The sequence below is a fragment of the Hesperophylax consimilis genome, chromosome 9, assembly GCF_061612785.1.
Source record: "Hesperophylax consimilis isolate HC1 chromosome 9, BYU_Hcon_1.0, whole genome shotgun sequence".
Taxonomy (NCBI): Eukaryota; Metazoa; Arthropoda; class Insecta; order Trichoptera; family Limnephilidae; genus Hesperophylax; species Hesperophylax consimilis.
Genome location: NC_142844.1, coordinates 37143088 through 37162743, shown reverse-complemented (window position 1 = coordinate 37162743; position 19656 = coordinate 37143088). Strand labels below are relative to the sequence as shown.

Genomic DNA, 19656 nt, shown 5'->3' with positions numbered 1-19656 from the left:
ACATACCAGAAAACACAAATAACATAAATATCACCACGGTTAAATTCACACGAGAAATAGTCTTAAAAGAAATAAAAGCTCTTGACATAAACACAAGCGCGGGGTGTGATGATATTCCATCATACTTTATAGTTAATTGTGCTGAAACACTCGCTAAACCTCTCTGCATTAGGATATAATAAATCAATGAACGAAGGCACGGTACCTGAAATATGGAAAAGAGCATATGTAACACCAATCCACAAAAATGGCGAAAAAAATAATGTTAAAAATTATCGTCCGATTTCAAAACTAACAATATTCAGTAAGTTAATGGAAAAAATTGTTTACCAATACCTAAGTCCACAACTCAATCACATCATAACAACAAAACAACATGGTTTTACAAAAGGCAGAAATGTGGAAAGTAATCTCGTTCTTCTTACCGAATTCATTGTTGGTCACATGGACAATCGCACTCAAGTAGATATCATTTATACAGACTTTGCCAAAGCATTTGATAAAATTAATCAAAAATTACTACTAAGAAAACTTTGGGCATTAGGTATACGTGGTAATTTATTTCGTTGGGTTACATCTTATATACTTAACAGATCACAGGCAGTAGCAATAAAGGGCTTTGTATCAGACTTCAATCAAATTTCCTCAGGGATCCAACAGGGTTCACATCTCGGACCATTATTTTTCATTTTATATATTAATGATTTGGTCAATGTTGTAAAAAACTCTGAAATAGAATTATTTGCTGATGATGCTAAGCTATACAAGCCAATAAAAAGTCTAAACGATTGTATTAATTTACAACATGATTTAAACAATGTAGCTACCTATTGCCAACAAAATCAATTATTTCTAAATGTTTCAAAATGTCATCACATTGTCTTTTCCAGAAATAAAAATTAAACATTATTTAATTATACTTTAAATAACATCAACATTGCAACAGTCTCAAATATTCGTGATCTTGGAATAACTCTTGATAATAAACTTCAATATAACCTTCATATACAACAAATCACAAATAAGGCTGCTAAAATGTTAGGTTTCATCATTAGAAACACAAAACTTTTTAATAACATCAATATCATTAAGCAACTCTACTTTGCCTACGTACGAAGTCATCTGGAGTTTGCATCAATTGTTTGGTCTCCATTCTATAAAATCCACATAAACAAAATCGAAGCAATTCAAAACAAATTCCTAAAATATCTCTGTTACAGGTCATTTGTAAGATTTAATAATTATGCAGAGGCAGCTTCGTACTTTAAAATTGATTCATTAAGTGTACGAAGACATCATGCAGATGCTCTATTCCTATATAAATTAATTAATAATAATATTCAATGCCCAGAGTTGCTAAATAATATTAAATTTAATGTGCCTGCACGTTTAACACGGTCTTCTATCCTGTTTAAAATCGATCAAAGCAAAACGAACTGTAGACAAAATTCTTGCCTGAACAGAATATGTAATAATTACAATAACATATTATTCAATATCGACATCTTCAATTGCGAATTTACTAAATATAAAATGACCTTAAAAGAGTATTTCACTGATGTTTTTTGAATTGATGTTTCTGATGTTTATGTTTCTAGTATTTATATATTTATAATCCTGTTATGGTATGATTTATATGCACAACATTGTCTTCTTATGGTTATGGTTATGATATGATTTATATGCACAATATTGTTTGTATTCTTATGGTTACCAATGTATCGATAATCTTTTATTTTATATAAATTTTAGTTTTTTTTTCCCCTTTATTTTTATTTTTGTTGTATTATTTTTTTCTATTATTTTATACACTTCTTTTATTTTATATAATTATAACTTCACATTTCTCATAAATTTAATTATTTCTTCTAATGCTGTCTTACGTAAAATCACAAGGAGGAAATCCGTAATTGGTTTTATTTTGGCTATTTTACTTATGTACAATCTGTAAAAATGTAAACTGTTGATTTTCCCAAAAATGAATAAATAAATAAATAAATAAATAAATAAATAAGTCTGTTAAATATAGTAATTTAATTAAATTTATATAATTAATTTGGTCAATGAGTATGGATAGTTTAATTTAGATGAACCTTAAAAGAATATGTTGAACTTTTAAAATTTTAATTTAATTAAATTATTTATGCTATATTATGTTTTCTACTTTCAAGAATATGATAAACACTGTTAATGATTCATGTAAATCCCTTTTCATCATCAAATTCCTAAAGATAAAATAATAACGTGTTGTTATCAAAATATTTCCCACTCAACCCAATACGGGCGACCACTTACAATTATGACAATTATTGTAAAAATATGTAATTTGACAAAAACTCACACAGTTATTATTGTCGTACCAGAACGGAGTAAATTAATATAAAAGTGGACAAATAGATAATTGGCTGACTCAAGGGACACTGCGGCTTCTACAGTACAACCAGCATGAAACGGCTTTGTTGTGCTCGTAAAAATTATTAAAAGTAAAAAATTATAATAAAGTACAAGAGTCCCAACTGCTCCCTATCATCTGGAGCCAGCGAGACTATGGTTTCCTCAATATGTTGTGAGACAGTGTGCCGAAAACACACTACAAATGATTTTAAATTAATAAATTGTGAAATAACTCAAATTCATAAAATAAAATATACTTGCGCACGACGGGATGTGAACCCGCGACCATCGAATTGCTAGCCGAGAGCCTTACCCCTCGACTATGTAGGCAATATTTCTATACTAATTAATCATAGATAAATAGCCAAAAAGCATTAGAGTTGCAATCTGCTTGGAAACGTTAATATTCAAAAGAGTAATATGAGAGTTTTTCTCTTCTTGAAAAGATGATAATCATTACATCGAAAACAGACACAATTTTTATAATACCACACAATATACCTAATTGACCGTAAGATATTTGGTCCATAATACGTCTACATTTTACCTAAACATACAGTTAAGAAGAACACAAGAAATTACATGTGGAAGTGTTTCGTGTTCCAAAAGTCTGACCATTCTTTGCTTAAATTTCAAATAGAAAACTGTGAATCATTAAAATTATGAAATTTTCATTTCGATCTTAATTGGATAGGCAAATGTAAGAGAGACAGAGCGCGTGTTAAATGAGCTAGAATCAAAAGGCACTAAGTCAGAGACGACACTGGTTTCGATTCAAATCTACGTGGATGTTATTTCTGGTGATCGGATAAATCATCACAATGATAATTCATCACATCTTTAAAAAGTTATATAAAGTCATGGAAAGTGATGAAACAAAAACTTTATTAACTGGGTTAAGTAGGTTAGGTTAGGTTAAGTTGAAAAAAAAATCATCGTTTCTAATGACTTTATATCACTTTTTAAAAGTGTGTTGAGTTATCATGGAACCGTTATTTCTAGTATACATTATCATTATGCAGTGGATGGGATACTCTTCATAAAATAAAATAATTGACGCGAATTGCGAGATTATTGAGGGTTTTTGAAAAGTACGAAGATTTTTTTTGTTTGTTATAATTTGTATTCCTCGACTTATTGAACGGACTATAGTCCGATGATCAGCTCTGCGCTGCCCACGGGGAATATAGACGACCACGCGCAATTAGTCGCGCGCATGAATGGAGAGACCTCTCCCCTCCCTTCCCCGCATCCTCAATGGGTACTTGCACCTCTTAACTTAAGATTCCTTCAACAGAATCTAAAATGCAGATATTGTCAACTTAATTTAATAATAGCTTTTAATTTAATAATAGATTTAAAGTTATTCAGTATCTTTATCTCAGTAGCTACTGGCTTTTAAAATAATTTCGTAACTATTGCAGACCCGGGAAATATCATGGGATATTATAATTTTACGATTGATAATTGCGTGTTAGCTAAAAAGCGAAAGCTCTTGAAAAATCACGAAATGTGACTTGTATTGTTAAGAATAGCTCTAAGATATTATTTAAACGTAAGAAAAAACCTTTCAAATATAGAATTAAAATAATTTTCTCGTAAAACAATATTAAAGGGAGGTAGTTTGAATTCTTGACACGTAAATTCCAATTTTGAAAACGGCACTTAAATTCAAAACAAATCCGAGTTTATTTAACCAGAGTTGCTATCCCAGAACCAAAACAAACATTAATATTTTTTAATAATTATTCGGAAAACATTAATTAACAATATTTATTTTTTAATGTGAAACACACAAAAGTCCCAACTGCTCTAAACCGTCTGGAGCCAGTGAGAGTATACCATCCCCAAATTGGGGTATGTTGTGATGCTGAAGGTAATGGGGAAGAGAAGGAGATGGAGAAGAGGAAGGTGGGGAAGTACCTGGTTATTCACATCTGGTCATCAAACACGGCCAAAGCCATTTCAAGCAAGTTTCAATTCTGAATGGTGGTCTTACGCCAGGGCGATACTGAGAGTATCTTTCAAATAAATACAAAATAATACTCCGATAGGTAGGTAGCTACATGCTATCATTATACTTATTTTAGTTTGTTTATAAATTAGCCTAATTCAATTTTTTTTAAATCATAATTAGCAAGATGGAAGGAAGTAATATGATATGATAAAATAACAAGTCTTTTATATAAAAAAAAATTATGGGTTCTCTGAGCGAGCGAAGAGAAGATTATCTTCAAATGTTATTTCGAATTCACCTGTGTTGTATTGCATTATGTAAATGATTGGAATTTTACTAGCTCGATGATTATAGACCGCGATTCATGGTTGACAGTCCCTTTGGCCGCCTTGAGCAATGAACATGCAGTGCGCGGGTCACAATGTTTGTCCACTATGACCCCACGGCCCCAGCGCTAATCACGATTTATTAATATTATTACCGTCATCTCATCACTTGTCTTGTTGCCACGGCTCCTTCCACCATGCGACATGACATGTTGTGTGCACTCAGTACGTAATGTCACTGTGTGTGCACGCACTGTGCTGCGGTCACACTTGGCTCACCGTGTCTACTGACTCTTGCATGTATTTACCAGTATCAATACAGAGGTGACCATCACTCTTCTTGTTGTCGCGGATCCTTCCACCATATGACACGAATTAGGTATTGTCGTTGTGTGTGCATGCACTGTGCTGTGGTCCCATTCGGTTCACGGTGTCTACTGACTCTCGCAGGTACTTACCAGCATCAACACAGAGGTGACAATCACTTGTCTTATTGCCACGGCTCCTTCACCATGAGACATGATATGTTATGTGCAATGGGTACTGAGTAGATACTGTCTCTGTGTGTGCACGCATTGTGCTGTGGTCATACGTGATTTGATCACATACTGCTCTTGGTGACTCTACCGAATAGCAGGTACCTACCAACATCAACACAAACGCGACTATCACATCAATTTACTGACAAAAATGGAACCGATCAGAGAGGAAACAAGGATTTTAAATAATAACCAGCTGAAAGGATACATCTTTAGAGGTTATTACATCTAAGGATAATGTGTCCTTTTTAAAGCTCATAAAAGACAATGGATGTTTAGCCTTACAGGTAAGAACCTACATGCACATTCGTCTATTTTTTTAATAAACTTTAATGTATCATTTAATTCAGAAAGAATTCTCATTACCTATATACTTGCATTTTGTGACTAATTTTTCTATAAAGGTGTTCATAAAACATTATTTTGGTCCAACAGATAAAATATGCACCCCATTTCCATATTGTACACCGCTCCACAAGTCAACTGACGCGTGGGCGCATTAATGGCTGGACCGTTTTAGGGAAATAAAACATTACACGAAACATTCTGATAGCGACCGCAACATTCCAGACAGGGCCGGGGTTATTTACTGTATTAGCGCCCAGATCCCCAGACGATTTGTTTTTATATGTACTTATATATTTATTTAAGGAACATAAACAGTCTTTATATTAGTATAGTATACATAAGTGAATGTAAAATTAAGTACCTGATGAATGTCTATGGACTACAAATACGTGTACATTTGCAAACAAGTTCTCCAGCTTTTGATGTGACTTTCTATAATAACGGGTATGAATATATTTAAAACAAAAGTAAAAACATGGCTGAGAGAACCAAGTGATATTCAACTAACAAACATGATGAAAACGATGTAAAGACAACTTGAAACTAAATAAAAAAGTTTAAAAAAAACTAAAGGCCGCCTCAGACAAGGAAACCCTGGTGAGGAAGACTGTGAAAAAGATCGAATCTTTACTTATATTATATTTATGCCTGCATAATTTACAATGTTTGCAATTGCAAATATAAAATAATGTAGATTTTTATAAGAGATGACCCTCAACTGAAGAATTGGTGTAATTTAGCATTGGCGATTGAACCTGAGATGAATAAAAAATCCTTGACTGTGGGCCCAGAGTTCACAATCTTCAGTTGTTTTCTTATGGCCTATTCTCTTATTTTATGGCTCTTCCAGAATAGATACATTAGTGTGAATGGCTCCAGCATCCATCCAGTCCGTGGTACTGGAGATAAATGCTCGAACTATCCGATTGAATTAAAATATATAAATATTGTACGACATATTATTAATCAATATAAGTATAAGTATCCAAAAAAGTCTAAGACGATTTAAAGAGGAATTAAATACTCGGTGTATTATATTAGAGCTAAGTATTGTATGATTTGCATAATCTAATAACGTGTGCAATCATTCACCGGTTCAAAAGTCTTTAAGAGTATTATTTGTTCTTAAAAAGGTGTTTGGTCAGTCGATCACTATTAGTTTTATTTTGATTTTGTTGATAAGTAGGTTGCTAGCGGGCCTAGTGAGCCTTTTTCTCACTCCGCCCCTGTTTGCTATGAAATTAATTTTTGGACCAAAACACTTTCAACACGTCGCCGTCGTGCCGACACCTATCTTAATTAATTACATTTATAGACACTTATTATAATTCATAATATCAATTTGTTTTAAAACGCCGATAGCCACGAGGCTGAGAGACGAGTGCCATGATTGCCACGGGGGTGTTTGAAAGTTATCACCCATTGAGATTAAATATTAAATGTGAATTAATTCTAAAAAAAATACTTAAGGTCTCGGTTAAATTATTGACTCTCGGTCGTTGCTACCATGTTGAGCCTTCAGATAGATATCAAATTGACATTTTATACATCTAATCCAGCAATAAGCTAGCGAATGATGTGTCAGATGACGTCTTGATTATGATTGGCCGCTGCCTCCAGGGTGATTGGAAAGAGTTCCTATTCAGAAGTCACCCATCTAATAGCAGACTCGGCCATAAGAAAATAATCAGCGGGAACTTTTCTTTAAAGATCACGATTTTATTCTTAGAATTACCACCGTTTGATGACAGGTATTAGATACGTAAAATTAATAATCATAGTTATTGTATCTGGTAATCTAGTCTCCAGATGCGAACGTTACATAATTGATTTACATAAACATAATATATTAAATAACCACAAGTCTGCAATTTTTTTGGGAACGCGTGGTTTGCAATCATGTGAACAATAATTGATTTTACGTGAAAATTACGAATAGTAATAGGGGCTCAATTTAATACTAATTTCACTATTATCGAGTGGCAGTGTGTGGGGACAGGATTTGGTAGTTTACGGTCGTTCGACGAGTGTTGAAGGTCTAAAATACTAATTGGAAGAAAAAATGTGCAACCAATATTTTCGCTTCGTGTATCATCTAAATATAAAATCTGCATCAATGGGAATTCCCGATAAATTAGTTCCAATTTTGAAAATGGCAATTAAAATTATTTTGCTCTTCAAAATATCATTTTAACGGTACACAGAGAAAAGTGAATAAAATTGATTAAGGCGATGCACTACGTCGTGCAATATTTTAAATTGAGCCGCTATCAATAACAACCCTTACGTACATGGCGATAAGGTTTAAATTCCCGCTTAACACCATCCGCCTGTTTTGATTTATGCATGAAAAAAACATGTCCAAAAAGTGCCTTTTATTTTATTTTGTGGATGTTTAAGCATATATATTAAAAAAATTCGATTATTTTATAAATAACTTAATTTGCCACATTATACAATAAAATCATAACCGAAAATGGGTTCGTAAGTAGGAGATTTTGAACTTTAAAGCAGTTTTCATAGGCCTTTACATTATTTTTTTCTGGGCATATAAAGAATACTCGATTATTTCAAAGGCCAAGATGTATTCTACTCGCAGTATTTAATTAAAGCATCTGAAACATTTCTAGGCGACCAAATTTTCAAACCAAAAACACATGATTTCGCATTACTACGTATGGCATCGCCTTAATTGAAAATCTCTTTAAATTATTAGTCATCCTGTTTAAAATGGGACTGTAAGCCGCTTCCTCATAAAGTGTTGGTAAATTCTTAATAATATCGGAACACGTGTGTTGGTCTTAATAATATATCAGGACGAAATGCAAAAATGTGAGAATTTTTAAAATAACATTTTTTTTATCCATCGTGACAAACCATTGGTATTTTACGTATGTTTTTTAGGATGCCTATAAATTCATTCTTTAATGGCCTATAATCCCGTTTTTAACAGGAAAACGATTATTTTTTAAGAGATTTTTAATAAATTATCAATATTTTTTATCAGAAAGTTTTCTCCGTGTAGGTACTCAAATTCTCCAAATAAACACTTTCAAGTTTGAAAATGAAGCTTAAATTCAAAACAAATGTTCTAGAGTTCATTGAACCGGAGTTACAGGCAGACGCATAACCGAAATTATTATTTTTAATAAAGTAGGTTTTATTACTTCTTTTAGTTTTAAGGAAAAAGTGAATAGAAGAAAATTTCAACAATATCAGCTTTAAAAAAAATTATAGTCAAAAGTCGCACACCGAAGATCGAACCTCTGACTAAAGTAAATTCTAGAATCGCACAAGCAAAAACAACCGTGGTACCCACACTCAACTAGAATATAAAATTCTGTTCGAAAGTTATGATGAGTCCTCTCCGATTAAATTCTGTAATTCCATTGAATAGTCCCTTGATGATCATTGATGTTTTCCTGTTCCCTCGTGTTTGTTTGTTGGCGTATCAAGCAGCCTGTCTCTTGAAATCAGTAAGGTGCGTAGGAAGGATCGCTGAGCGGCCAATTTAGCTAAATGTCTTAGATCAAATGTCATGGGGACAGTTCACTTCAGTGTCAATTATTCTTCTCCTACACATGTCCCGTATCTGCCTCTGCTCTTCGTCTTCTCTGCCTGCTGCTCCCCTGTATCCGTCTGGCCCGCCTTACACGAAATAACTACCAATTACCGACATATTGTGTTTGTCAATTCAGACCTATTAACATCCCTGATGATTAATTCCATATTTTAGGTACCCACCGAAAGGTTACACGGCCCACTCGGGAGTCGTGGAAACAATAATCATAGGTTGATGGGAGCAATTCATTAATAACTACACAACAGTCTGGGTAATAGGTAGCTACCTGTTTTATGCAATGTATAATCAAGAACTGGTTAAGATCATTTTATTTTGTCAATTCTTGACATTTTACGAAAAAATTCTTACACCAAGAGAACATTATTTTATGTTTTAAATAAATTTTATCGTATCAGTTAATATTAATTAATAGTGGATCATCAACTCTTTTTAATGATTAGTTTTATTCGATATTTGGAAAAAGAAAAAAAAGGAAAAAATAATAAGAAATGGCTGTTACCTAATTTATCGAAAAAAAAAGATTTTTGAAGAAGAAGATAATACTAATAAATCTAAACAGAACAAGACATATAAAATAATAAAACGTTATAAGTCCCAACTGGGAATCGAACCCAGGATCTTTGTCTTACCGTGACAACGTATTTAACCACTCGTACATTGGGACTTAATTATTTTTGTCAATCTCACAGTTCAAATTCAGAATTGACAGCATTAACTTTTCACATTTTTGATGCTATGTTTTTTAATGACTACAAAGTTCTAAAGAATATATTTGTAACCTACCTAGTGTCTCGGATAAACAAATCCGTTTTTTTTATTTATATTGACTTTTGTAGAAGTCTAAATGAATAATCGTTTTTTTTATAATCAATATAATATATCATCGAAGAAGAAAATAATACCAATAGATCTAAACGAAACATGAAACCAAACCAGATACCAGTGGCGGCTCGTCTACGACGGTCTTTTAGTCAATGACCCCCAAAATATGCTGTAATTGTATTAATATTTAAAAACATGATTTAAAAAACTAACCGATTATTAATTTTTAAAATTTTTAGCATATTCCTACGGTAATGAGAAACTACTGTATGTACCTAGCGTGGGTCACATCAGGTTTTGTCCCCAGGCTATCTTCTTTCTTTCTCTTTGCTATATAGACAAAGGAGGTAAACACTACCATGTCTGACGTATGCTTAGTATCATACAAAATTTATTTTAAAGGGATTTTCGGACATGACCGCGGTGAGATAGATCTACGACCTAATATTACTGAGGTATTAGAGGGAGATGAGAAAAAATGTTAGTGGTAATTTTTTTGTGTTGTAAGTGATAGCCATCTTGAACTTGATGCATTTCAGGTATGTGAAACCAAAAGATATATGTAAACATTATATCCCTGATCGGAAATTGATTAAGTTTTTTTTTCCTTATTATATTTTATACTTACCAAACGTTTGACCTGGTGCTCTACGCGACAAGAGAAGGCTTTAAGACACTATTAAACACGGGTAGAATTGTGTCTTATTTCAGATTTCAATGATTTTAGATTAATGGTTAATGAAGTTTCATAATAACCGTATAATTTGGTTATTTTTAAAATAATAACTTGTAAAATTGAGGCATCACTAAAATAATCATTAAATACGTACTGACCGTTAAAGTTTTCATTTCAACAAAGTTTCTACACCGCTCTGTAACTACTTTCATAGTTCTTATTTTGTACTCTTGTTTTATACAATTATTGAATGCCCTTTGTACAAGTACCTGCTTATATCGTTCATACTCATTCTGACTAACTTATTCTGAACGACTTACCTATTACAACGCATACATGTAAAAAGGCGTGAATAAATACATTAATAAATAATTATATATTTTGAAATAACAGTATCATATTATTTAGCTCCCTTTTCAGACCAACATTATTTACGCAACAACACACTCTTATTACACTTTTTTCTTATTACACAGTTTTACTGATGTTTTTCAATGTATGATATTATATTTTGCATTTCAGGTAACCTCAGAAATCAAGAAATTATTAGATTTGAATTAGGGGTGGCAGTGCCGAGAACTTTTACTATACCATATCGATTCTACAATGTTTTTTCCCGTTACTAAAGAACGGTAGAAGTTGTATATTTAAAAAAAGGTATTGATAACAGATAGGGTAGACAAAATATTTTAAAATCCACTTGTTCAGCTTCAGGACTACTGTTGTAATTGTAAGTGATTCATTAAATATTGGGGAAAAACGTCCCTTGTCCCAGACGGCTATTGATCAATAATTGGAATTAGGTTCAGGTAGGTCATTTAACCGTAGTAAAACCACTACTTGCACCGTTTCCAGAACTTCATGAATGAAACCGAAATACAATGAACTGTATCTCGGTTTTCCCCACTATTTACTATTCGCTTCATAAATTTTTTTCTAACGAAATATAGTGGAAAATAATAAATTACAAGTACTATTTTAATATAATGTATGGAACCTAATGATAAAAATTAATGATTTAAATTTAAGTGTATCGTGAGTCACCATCTTAATATGGTAGCTTGAAAGATGATGTTATAAACATTACACGAAGAAAAATGAGTATTTCTATTTTATTAAGAATCTCTTCTAATTATTGGTAATCCGAATCATTGTCGAAAGAATTAATTTGTTTATCTTGTAAACTTTAAAAAAATGTGAATTATTATCACGATGTCGATGTCAGCAAACTGTAAAATTCAAAATCACAAAATTTTGTAGATACAGTCAAAGATTATTTTGTAATAATGCGTATGGAACCAAATAGGTACCTATACCGGGTGTCTGGGGGTAAAGTGCGCTAACTTCAAGGGGTGATTTTAGGAGTAAAAAGATTATATATTCTAATGTTTTAAGGTAGTTTTTAGGTAAAAAAAGTAGTATTGTTTGTACGTTAAGGTAAATATTCTTCTATGGAAAAATATTTTTGTATGTTAAAATAAACAATGGAATTTAGAAAAAAAAATCTTTTTTACTTCTACCATCATGTAGAATCACCCCCCAAAGTTAGCGCACTTTAGAGCCTGTATTAGTTTCTAAGCAAAAATGTTTATTTAGAATCTAAATTCAAATACTTACCTACATCCTTAATAGTAATATGGTATTCAATCTTTATACATTAAACGTGTACTTACTTCAAAAGTCAAGTCCTTCATAACCTGTTCTTTATACACTGAGAAAAATGAGTTATTAAGCTGATTTATTGAAATCCGGTTAAAACAGGATTGCAGGCTGTTTCCTATAAACTTTAAGTGAATTTCTAATATATATTCAAGCACCTGAATTTGTCTCAATAATATACAATGATGAATTGCGAAAATATTAGAATTTTTATGAACACGTGTTCCGACATCGCAATAACACATTCGTGTTTTACTTAAAGGGTATTAGGAAACCTATCAATTCATTTGTTAAAGATCTGTAATCCCGTTTTTAACAGAACTATGAAATTCTTAATAAATTAGCAATATTTTGTATCAGTAAGATTTCTCCGTGTAGATCTATGTAATCTTAATTTTACATACAGGTGGGTGTGGGTAGGTAGATGTCTAAATTAATAGAAAATTATATTTTCATTTACAAAACTAAAAAATAAAATAAAAATCAGTAGATGCTCGATTACCAAAAATTATCACCGGAACGAAGTACATACAAGTATTTGTTTTAATAATTTTGTATTTCGTTTCAAAATTCTCTTCACCTCTCATTAAAAATAATATTTTGTCATTTCTTTCCAAATGGTGCCATAAACAAAGTTTGTTAAAATATTTCAACAAAGATTAGAAAGACTCTTTGTGCAGAAATATTGTGGTTTCGAGGGATTGTTGTCTCTAATGACCGCCAGACACGGGGAGGTAATCCTTTGGCTGTAAAAACGTTCATTTTTGTTTAATATTTGGTAGTCAACTACCCTCACTAGCTACCTTCAAACCGTTCGTAATATGGTGAGACATCTTAACCAGATATAAATATTATAGTAAATAAGTCAAAATATGGGTAGGTACGTCAAACTGAAATCATGGATTATCGTGATTAATTATGTTTTGTTGCGCTTCCTTCTTCTTAAGCCAACGTTACACCAAAACTAAACACGTGACACCACGAGGATTGTCGCTTCCAACAAGGATCACTTCTATTAATAATAATAATAATAATAATTGGATAATTTGTAGAGCGCCGTTTTTGTGAAAAATCACCTCAAGGGCGCTGTACAATTTATTTCCTAGGATCTACATTTGTTATTTAGAAAAGATACCAAAACATACTTACCTGGCAAGTCACTTCCGACAAACACACTTATATTAAAAAGTTTATGCTTATAAAAGATTCTACATTTATAAACACACCCTTCACCACAAACTACACATCTGCCCTGATCAAGGACGCTGTAACGCGGTCCGAAACGTGTGCAAAAGACGGAGGAAGCGCAAAACGGCGAAATAATGAAAAAAATAATGATCAATACTTTTGGTCGGTAAAATCTCGAAAACTAGAACCACATTCGCTCAACGGCAATTCTGGTTCATCGCTCCTAAAATATACAATGCATTGAACACCGATATAAAGTCAATTAATTCTATATCCCTTTTTAATATCCGTATCCAACATTGGCTATTTGAAAGGAGATGAGCTTTCTTTAAAGAATACATGAGTTCCTAACACTGTTTAAAAAAAAATTGACTATCATTTTTTTTTATATCGCTAAATTCAAATGTGACAATGTGACCATAAATAGGTACATTTCAAGATAAGTAGGTACGTATCACGATTAACCTGTGTTATAAAGAAAAAAGATAATGATAAAAAATATTTTGGTATAATTTTGCATGTTTTTAAACATAATTTAATATTTTCATTTCTGTTTTCTTTAAAATAACTTTTTATAAATCAGTTTAATCTTTATTTTAATTTCTAATACGGTTTCTATAAAAATATGTGTATTTTTTTAAATTTTGGTTTTGTCCTTTTCCCTTATGTTTTATTATTTGTTCTACAAAATATTATTTTGTTATTAAATAAATCATGTACGAATACAATAATACGGGCATGAGCCTAGTATGGTACTTGAGAAGATACAATTATACGATAAAAAAGGATTTTAAGTTTTCATCTTAGCTGTGTAGGTACCTACCCACAAATACATCGATGTATAAATAAAAATCATGTTTTTATGTGTATTACAATTGAAAAAAATAGTATCTATTTGGGAATTTTATATTTGTTCATTTTCGGGTTCTGTGAAAGACTTATTCAAGTTCTGTTTTTATATCATTGTAGGCTAGTTGCTTGACAAAACTGAAATAAAAACAGAACTTGAAAAAATCTTTCACAGAACTTGAAAATGACCGTTGAAATTTGATGAATTGTTCAGATTCTCCGAAACAACCCGTCCTTAGATTTCTACATTTATAACAACGTAATTTGATTACAATTTAGCAGAAATCAAAACATCAAAAGGTACCTACGTCAAAAAAGATTTGAGTGGACAGAAATTAAAAAAAAGAGTGTATAGAATTTTTTTTTAAATGTGTTGTAATATTTTCTAATTGAAATAATAATATTGTTCAGCGTGAGTAAGGAAATTTATTAGAGACAACTGCATTTTTGAATAATAAGTTGTCATTGTTTCTTGTTTTGCCTCAGGGCCTAACTGCATCCAGTCATTACTTCATTATCCATTTTCTTGATGAACAAGGTCCTCTGACCCTAAAGTAAAGACTATCGGTTGTAAATAACAAACATCAGGCTAAAGTGTCTTGGATTAGGTACCGTTGTTTCAGTGTTTTCTGTGAAAAAATAACATAAAACATCCATGATCCGGCTACCTGTATTGACCAGAGGAGACCCCACAAGGCATCTGGGAGGTAACGGTACTAATAAGTTTTGCGAAAAAATTTCTTCACTAATGGACTTTGCTGAAACTTTTAAGGTTTGGACAAACCCAGCGAAAAAATGCCTTTCGTTTTGCTGACAAATGCGCAAATAATGAAATGAAACAATCGCAAAAGAAATAAACTAATCTGGACAGAGAAAACAAATTAATAAAAAAAATATTGCTAATTTATTAAGAATCTCTTTAAATTATTCGTAATCCGGTTAGAAACGGGGTTACAGACCCTTAACGAATGAATTGATAGGTTTCCTGGTAAAAAATACCAATATATTGTCACGATGTCCGAAAACGTGTTCATTACTATCCTAACATTTTTGCACTTCGTCATTATCACTAAGACAAACGCAAGTGCTTGAACACGTATTCCAACATTATTACGAATTTACTAAATTTTTATCAGGATGCGGCCTGCAGTCCCGTTTTTAACCGGATTACCTATAATTTGTAGTGATTTTTAATTATTCAGCAATATTATTTTTTCTTCGTGTGATTGTAACTCTAGTTCAATGAACTCAGATTTGTTATGAATTTAAGTGTAATTTTGAAAACTGGAACTGATTTTGTGAAGAATTCAGACAAGCGATAAAGTACCTTGCAATAATATAATATTTTTGACCTGAAATTTATTTTAATTCCATATTTGAAATGATAAGGTATTTTTTTTTTAATTTCTTAAGATTAATCTTGACACGTAAAGTCAGATTTTGTGATTTTTCGAAGATTTTCATGAAAGCGTTATTTACTAACAAACTAGTTTTACTAATACTAATTTAACATTTTTATATCCGTATCTTCTAATTTCTATAAGTATTTATGTAAGTAAGTTTAATATTACTAATGATAAAGAAACAAAACGAGCCATAAACCCTTATACTCGGTGGTGAAAAGGCAGTTAGTTAGTACCCGCTGTAATAGATATCAAATAGATAAACAAACTCTATCAAACTCTATCTGCCCAACTGCTAGTCGAGCGTACCATTACCAATCGAGATATCGACCACCTCTGTGCGCTAATTAAGTTTAATTTATTAGATAGGTATGTATTAATATTTAAAAAAAGTTTTTTGTGCAATAAGCCAAAATTTATTTGTGTAAAATTTTTAAATTTTTGGGGTATTTCGTTTCGTGAGTTTCGATATCAACATTTACTGTATGTAGGTATTTTAAAGACTGATGTTGAAAAGATCACATAATCATTGTTGAGATGAATAAACAAAACATAACTCAGATGACTAATTTTTCTTATTATCTCCCTGGTACCTACCACGAAGTTGCAACAACATGGCTTTAGTAAAACAGTAAGTTATTGTTTTTGTGCAGAAAACTACTTAAGGAAATGAAGGTGTCTGTAATCTCAAATAATATTTGCCAGAGTTAAAAGTTTACTAAGAATTTTAATCTTTTTCAATGATCTTAAAAACTTATTTCGTAAGCCTCAGCTTTCGAAATACAATTATCCCATTCTTTCAGAAAGCTCAAACACTTATTATCGCTTGCTTCTTTACAAATGATTTATAATAGGTAGATGTGCAACAAATTAGATAAAAAAGAAAATTATTTGAAGAAATATACATACTTTTTGAATCATTTGATAATCTGCATTATATATTTTTAATTTGTATTTTTTACAAGAAATGTACAATTTTTAAATTTTATACAGTGTTGTATAGGAAAATAAAATATATATACTTTCCTCACCATAAAGATACAATGCTCTTGTGTGCGGTGAGAGAATTCGAGCTCAATTTATTATATGAAGTTATGTAAGTAAATAAAAATAAAACATTGTAAATAAATAGCTAAAAATAAATATTAAAAAATTTATAACATAAATGGACTCTCAGAGTAGATTTAGTTCATTTTAAAATGAATCCAAAATTTCTGAATATTTTAGATTTACAGGAAGGTTGTTTAAATAAGTTATTCCTAGATCGAGTTAGGTATTTTGAACGTGCTTGGTTTTAATATTTGGGATTTGCATATTCTGATATCTTTCTAATATATTTGTACAGCATCCTTGAGGTGATCTTTTTAGAAAAACGGCAATACAAAAATAATAAAAATATTATTTTTACTATACTAAACTGTAATTTATTTGACTATTTTTCTGTTAGTTACCTGAATCGCGCAATGAATAAACACACTTACCTATGTGATAAATTTAAATACTAAGAATTTACACGAACTTTAAAAAAACTAGGTAAAGTTAGTATAGATAGATTCGTAATTAGGTAATATATTATTAATATCAAAAACTGTAATGTGTGTTAATTTTTAAAACTTTTTTCTCGGTAAATATCTGTTAACTGCTCTCAGAAATGAAATCAGCCTCCTAAATCTGCAGATAAGTATCTCGCGCAGACAGGAGGTTTACATGGCTGTGGAGAGGGGGAGGGGGTGCAGGTGCGCGCTGCTCCCTACGGAGGGCGGGGCCAACACCCCGGGGGCGGAGCGTCTCCCCTCCAGCGAGAGCTTTCCCGGGCGGGGCCCGCAGCACCTATATAACCCCCGCCACCGCTAGAACACTTCAGTCCTCCTCAGACAAGCGTACAGTGTGGTTGCAATCGAAACGAGTTTACATAAATCTATTGCGAAATCGTTGTGTTGAAATTTGTGATAAAAGTGGCTTCGTGTAAAGAAGTGCCTTTTAATACTTTGTTATAGTTTAATATCGAACAGTTTAACCGTGATACGATGGTCAATATCGAAAATACGCCAGTGAACATTTACCCCATAATGGCTAGAGCTCCTCTCAAGTCCAGCTTCAGCATCAGCTCGCTTCTGCTGAAGGGTTCCGAGCCACCTTCCTCCCCCACTCGCTCACCCCCGCTGTCCCCCGCCCTGTCCGCGCCCTCCGAGAGGGACTACTCGGACTCCGAGTCGGAGCTGGACGTCACGGGCACCCCTCCGCCGCTGGACTGCACCACCGGCAGTCACGGTGTGCAGGGAGATGCGGAGGAACCCAAGAAAACGGGCAATGAGAAGCCCGCCTATAGCTACAACGCTCTCATCATGATGGCCATCAGACAGAGTCCCGAGAAGAGACTCACCCTTAATGGAATTTACGAATACATTATGAGAAACTTCCCTTACTACAGAGAAAACAAGCAAGGATGGCAAAACTCAATCAGGCACAATCTCAGCCTGAACAAGTGTTTCGTAAAAGTTCCCCGTCACTACGACGATCCTGGAAAAGGAAACTACTGGATGCTGGACTCCTCTGCCGAGGATGTCTTCATCGGTGGCACCACGGGCAAGTTGAGGCGTCGTTCTTCCGCTGCAGGGCGCGCCCGCCTGGCCGCCTTCAAGCGCAGCGCCCTGCTCGCCGGACACGCTCTCCTGCCGCCCCCCGGGCCCTACGCGCCCCTCATGGGCCTGTACCCCAACCCCGCCCTGCTGGCCTCGGTGTACCAGCGCTACGGACCCTACGCGCCCGCGCTCACCATGCCCAAGGGCGGCTCTCTGCCCCCGCCTCCCGGCTTCGGGATGAACCTGGAGCGCCTGTACGGGGCCCCTCAGCTGCCCCCCAACTGGCCGCGCGCCTTCCCTCCCGGCTTGGCGCACCCGTCGCTCGGAGCCCCCTACGCCCAGTTCTACCAGCGCCTGCAGAGCCTGGGCGCCGGGCTAGCCCCCATGCCCGGGGGCCCCCGCGACGGCAGCCCCGAGCCCCAGTCCATGTACAAACACCCCTCCGTCACAGTGATCTCCCGCGAGTCGTGATGGCCGCTCTAACCGGTGATTGCTATAAACTGTCCACAGACTGATTGTATGTACCTTTGTTTAATGCTTGATTATTTTATGTTTGATCTCACATGTATATGCACATGAAAATATTATTTATCGGCGCGGAAACTGCGTGTTCCAAGCCAATTGGTCAACGACGATTCAGTGATTAGTTAAGATAGATTTAGTATCCAAATAGCCTTGTGGAAAACCACAACATTTTTTTGCTTAGATTCACTAAAATAGATTGTAACATTCACAATAACATAACATATATAGAGCTTCTAATAATCACGTGATGCGAGCAAAAACTTGTTAACAAATAATTCAGTAAAACTAAAATTTGTTAAACCTAGTGATGTCTATTTATAAATAATATCGCAATGTACATTTCCTGCGAATTATGTCTATGTGTAGCATTCCAATGTACCTATTTATGTAAATTAATAATTGTAAATATGATTTTGTACCAAATGTAAATAGTATAGAGATATTTTATTTAATTGAACCAAATGTTCTGCTTATTTAAACAAATGATATATTATATAAAGAATCTATAAATGAAATCTTACTTGGTTTTTATGAATATTCCCTTAAGCTCCAACATACACAAAAAATACACTTTCTAACAGAGAATAAAACTACCTAGGTAATTACCTACCTAAGAAATGATAAAGAGTAAAATTATAGGTACAATAAATAAAACAAATGAATAAGTTTTGACTGCCACCGTGGTCGAGGGGTAAGGCTCTCGACTAGCAAGCTGGAGGTCGCGTGTTCAACACCGACGTGTGCAATTAAATTTGATTCGATTAATTTGTGTTATTTCACAATTTAATCATTTAAAATAAAATAT

The 19656-nt window shown here is 33.4% G+C and overlaps 1 protein-coding gene across 1 annotated transcript; it reads left to right on the top strand.

Moving 5' to 3' along the window:
• The first annotated feature begins 17621 nt into the window (after positions 1-17621).
• LOC149421304 (fork head domain transcription factor slp2-like) lies at positions 17622-19366 on the top strand. The gene has a single exon (XM_089635467.1). It carries the CDS (start codon positions 17772-17774, stop codon positions 18795-18797), a length of 1026 nt encoding a protein of 341 aa, XP_089491593.1. The 5' UTR covers positions 17622-17771; the 3' UTR covers positions 18798-19366.
• The last annotated feature ends 290 nt before the right edge of the window (positions 19367-19656 follow it).

Bases quoted from the DNA above. Each gene is read 5' to 3' on its own strand.
- LOC149421304 (XM_089635467.1), top strand. From the start codon at position 17,772: ATGGTCAATATCGAAAATACGCCAGTGAACATTTACCCCATAATGGCT.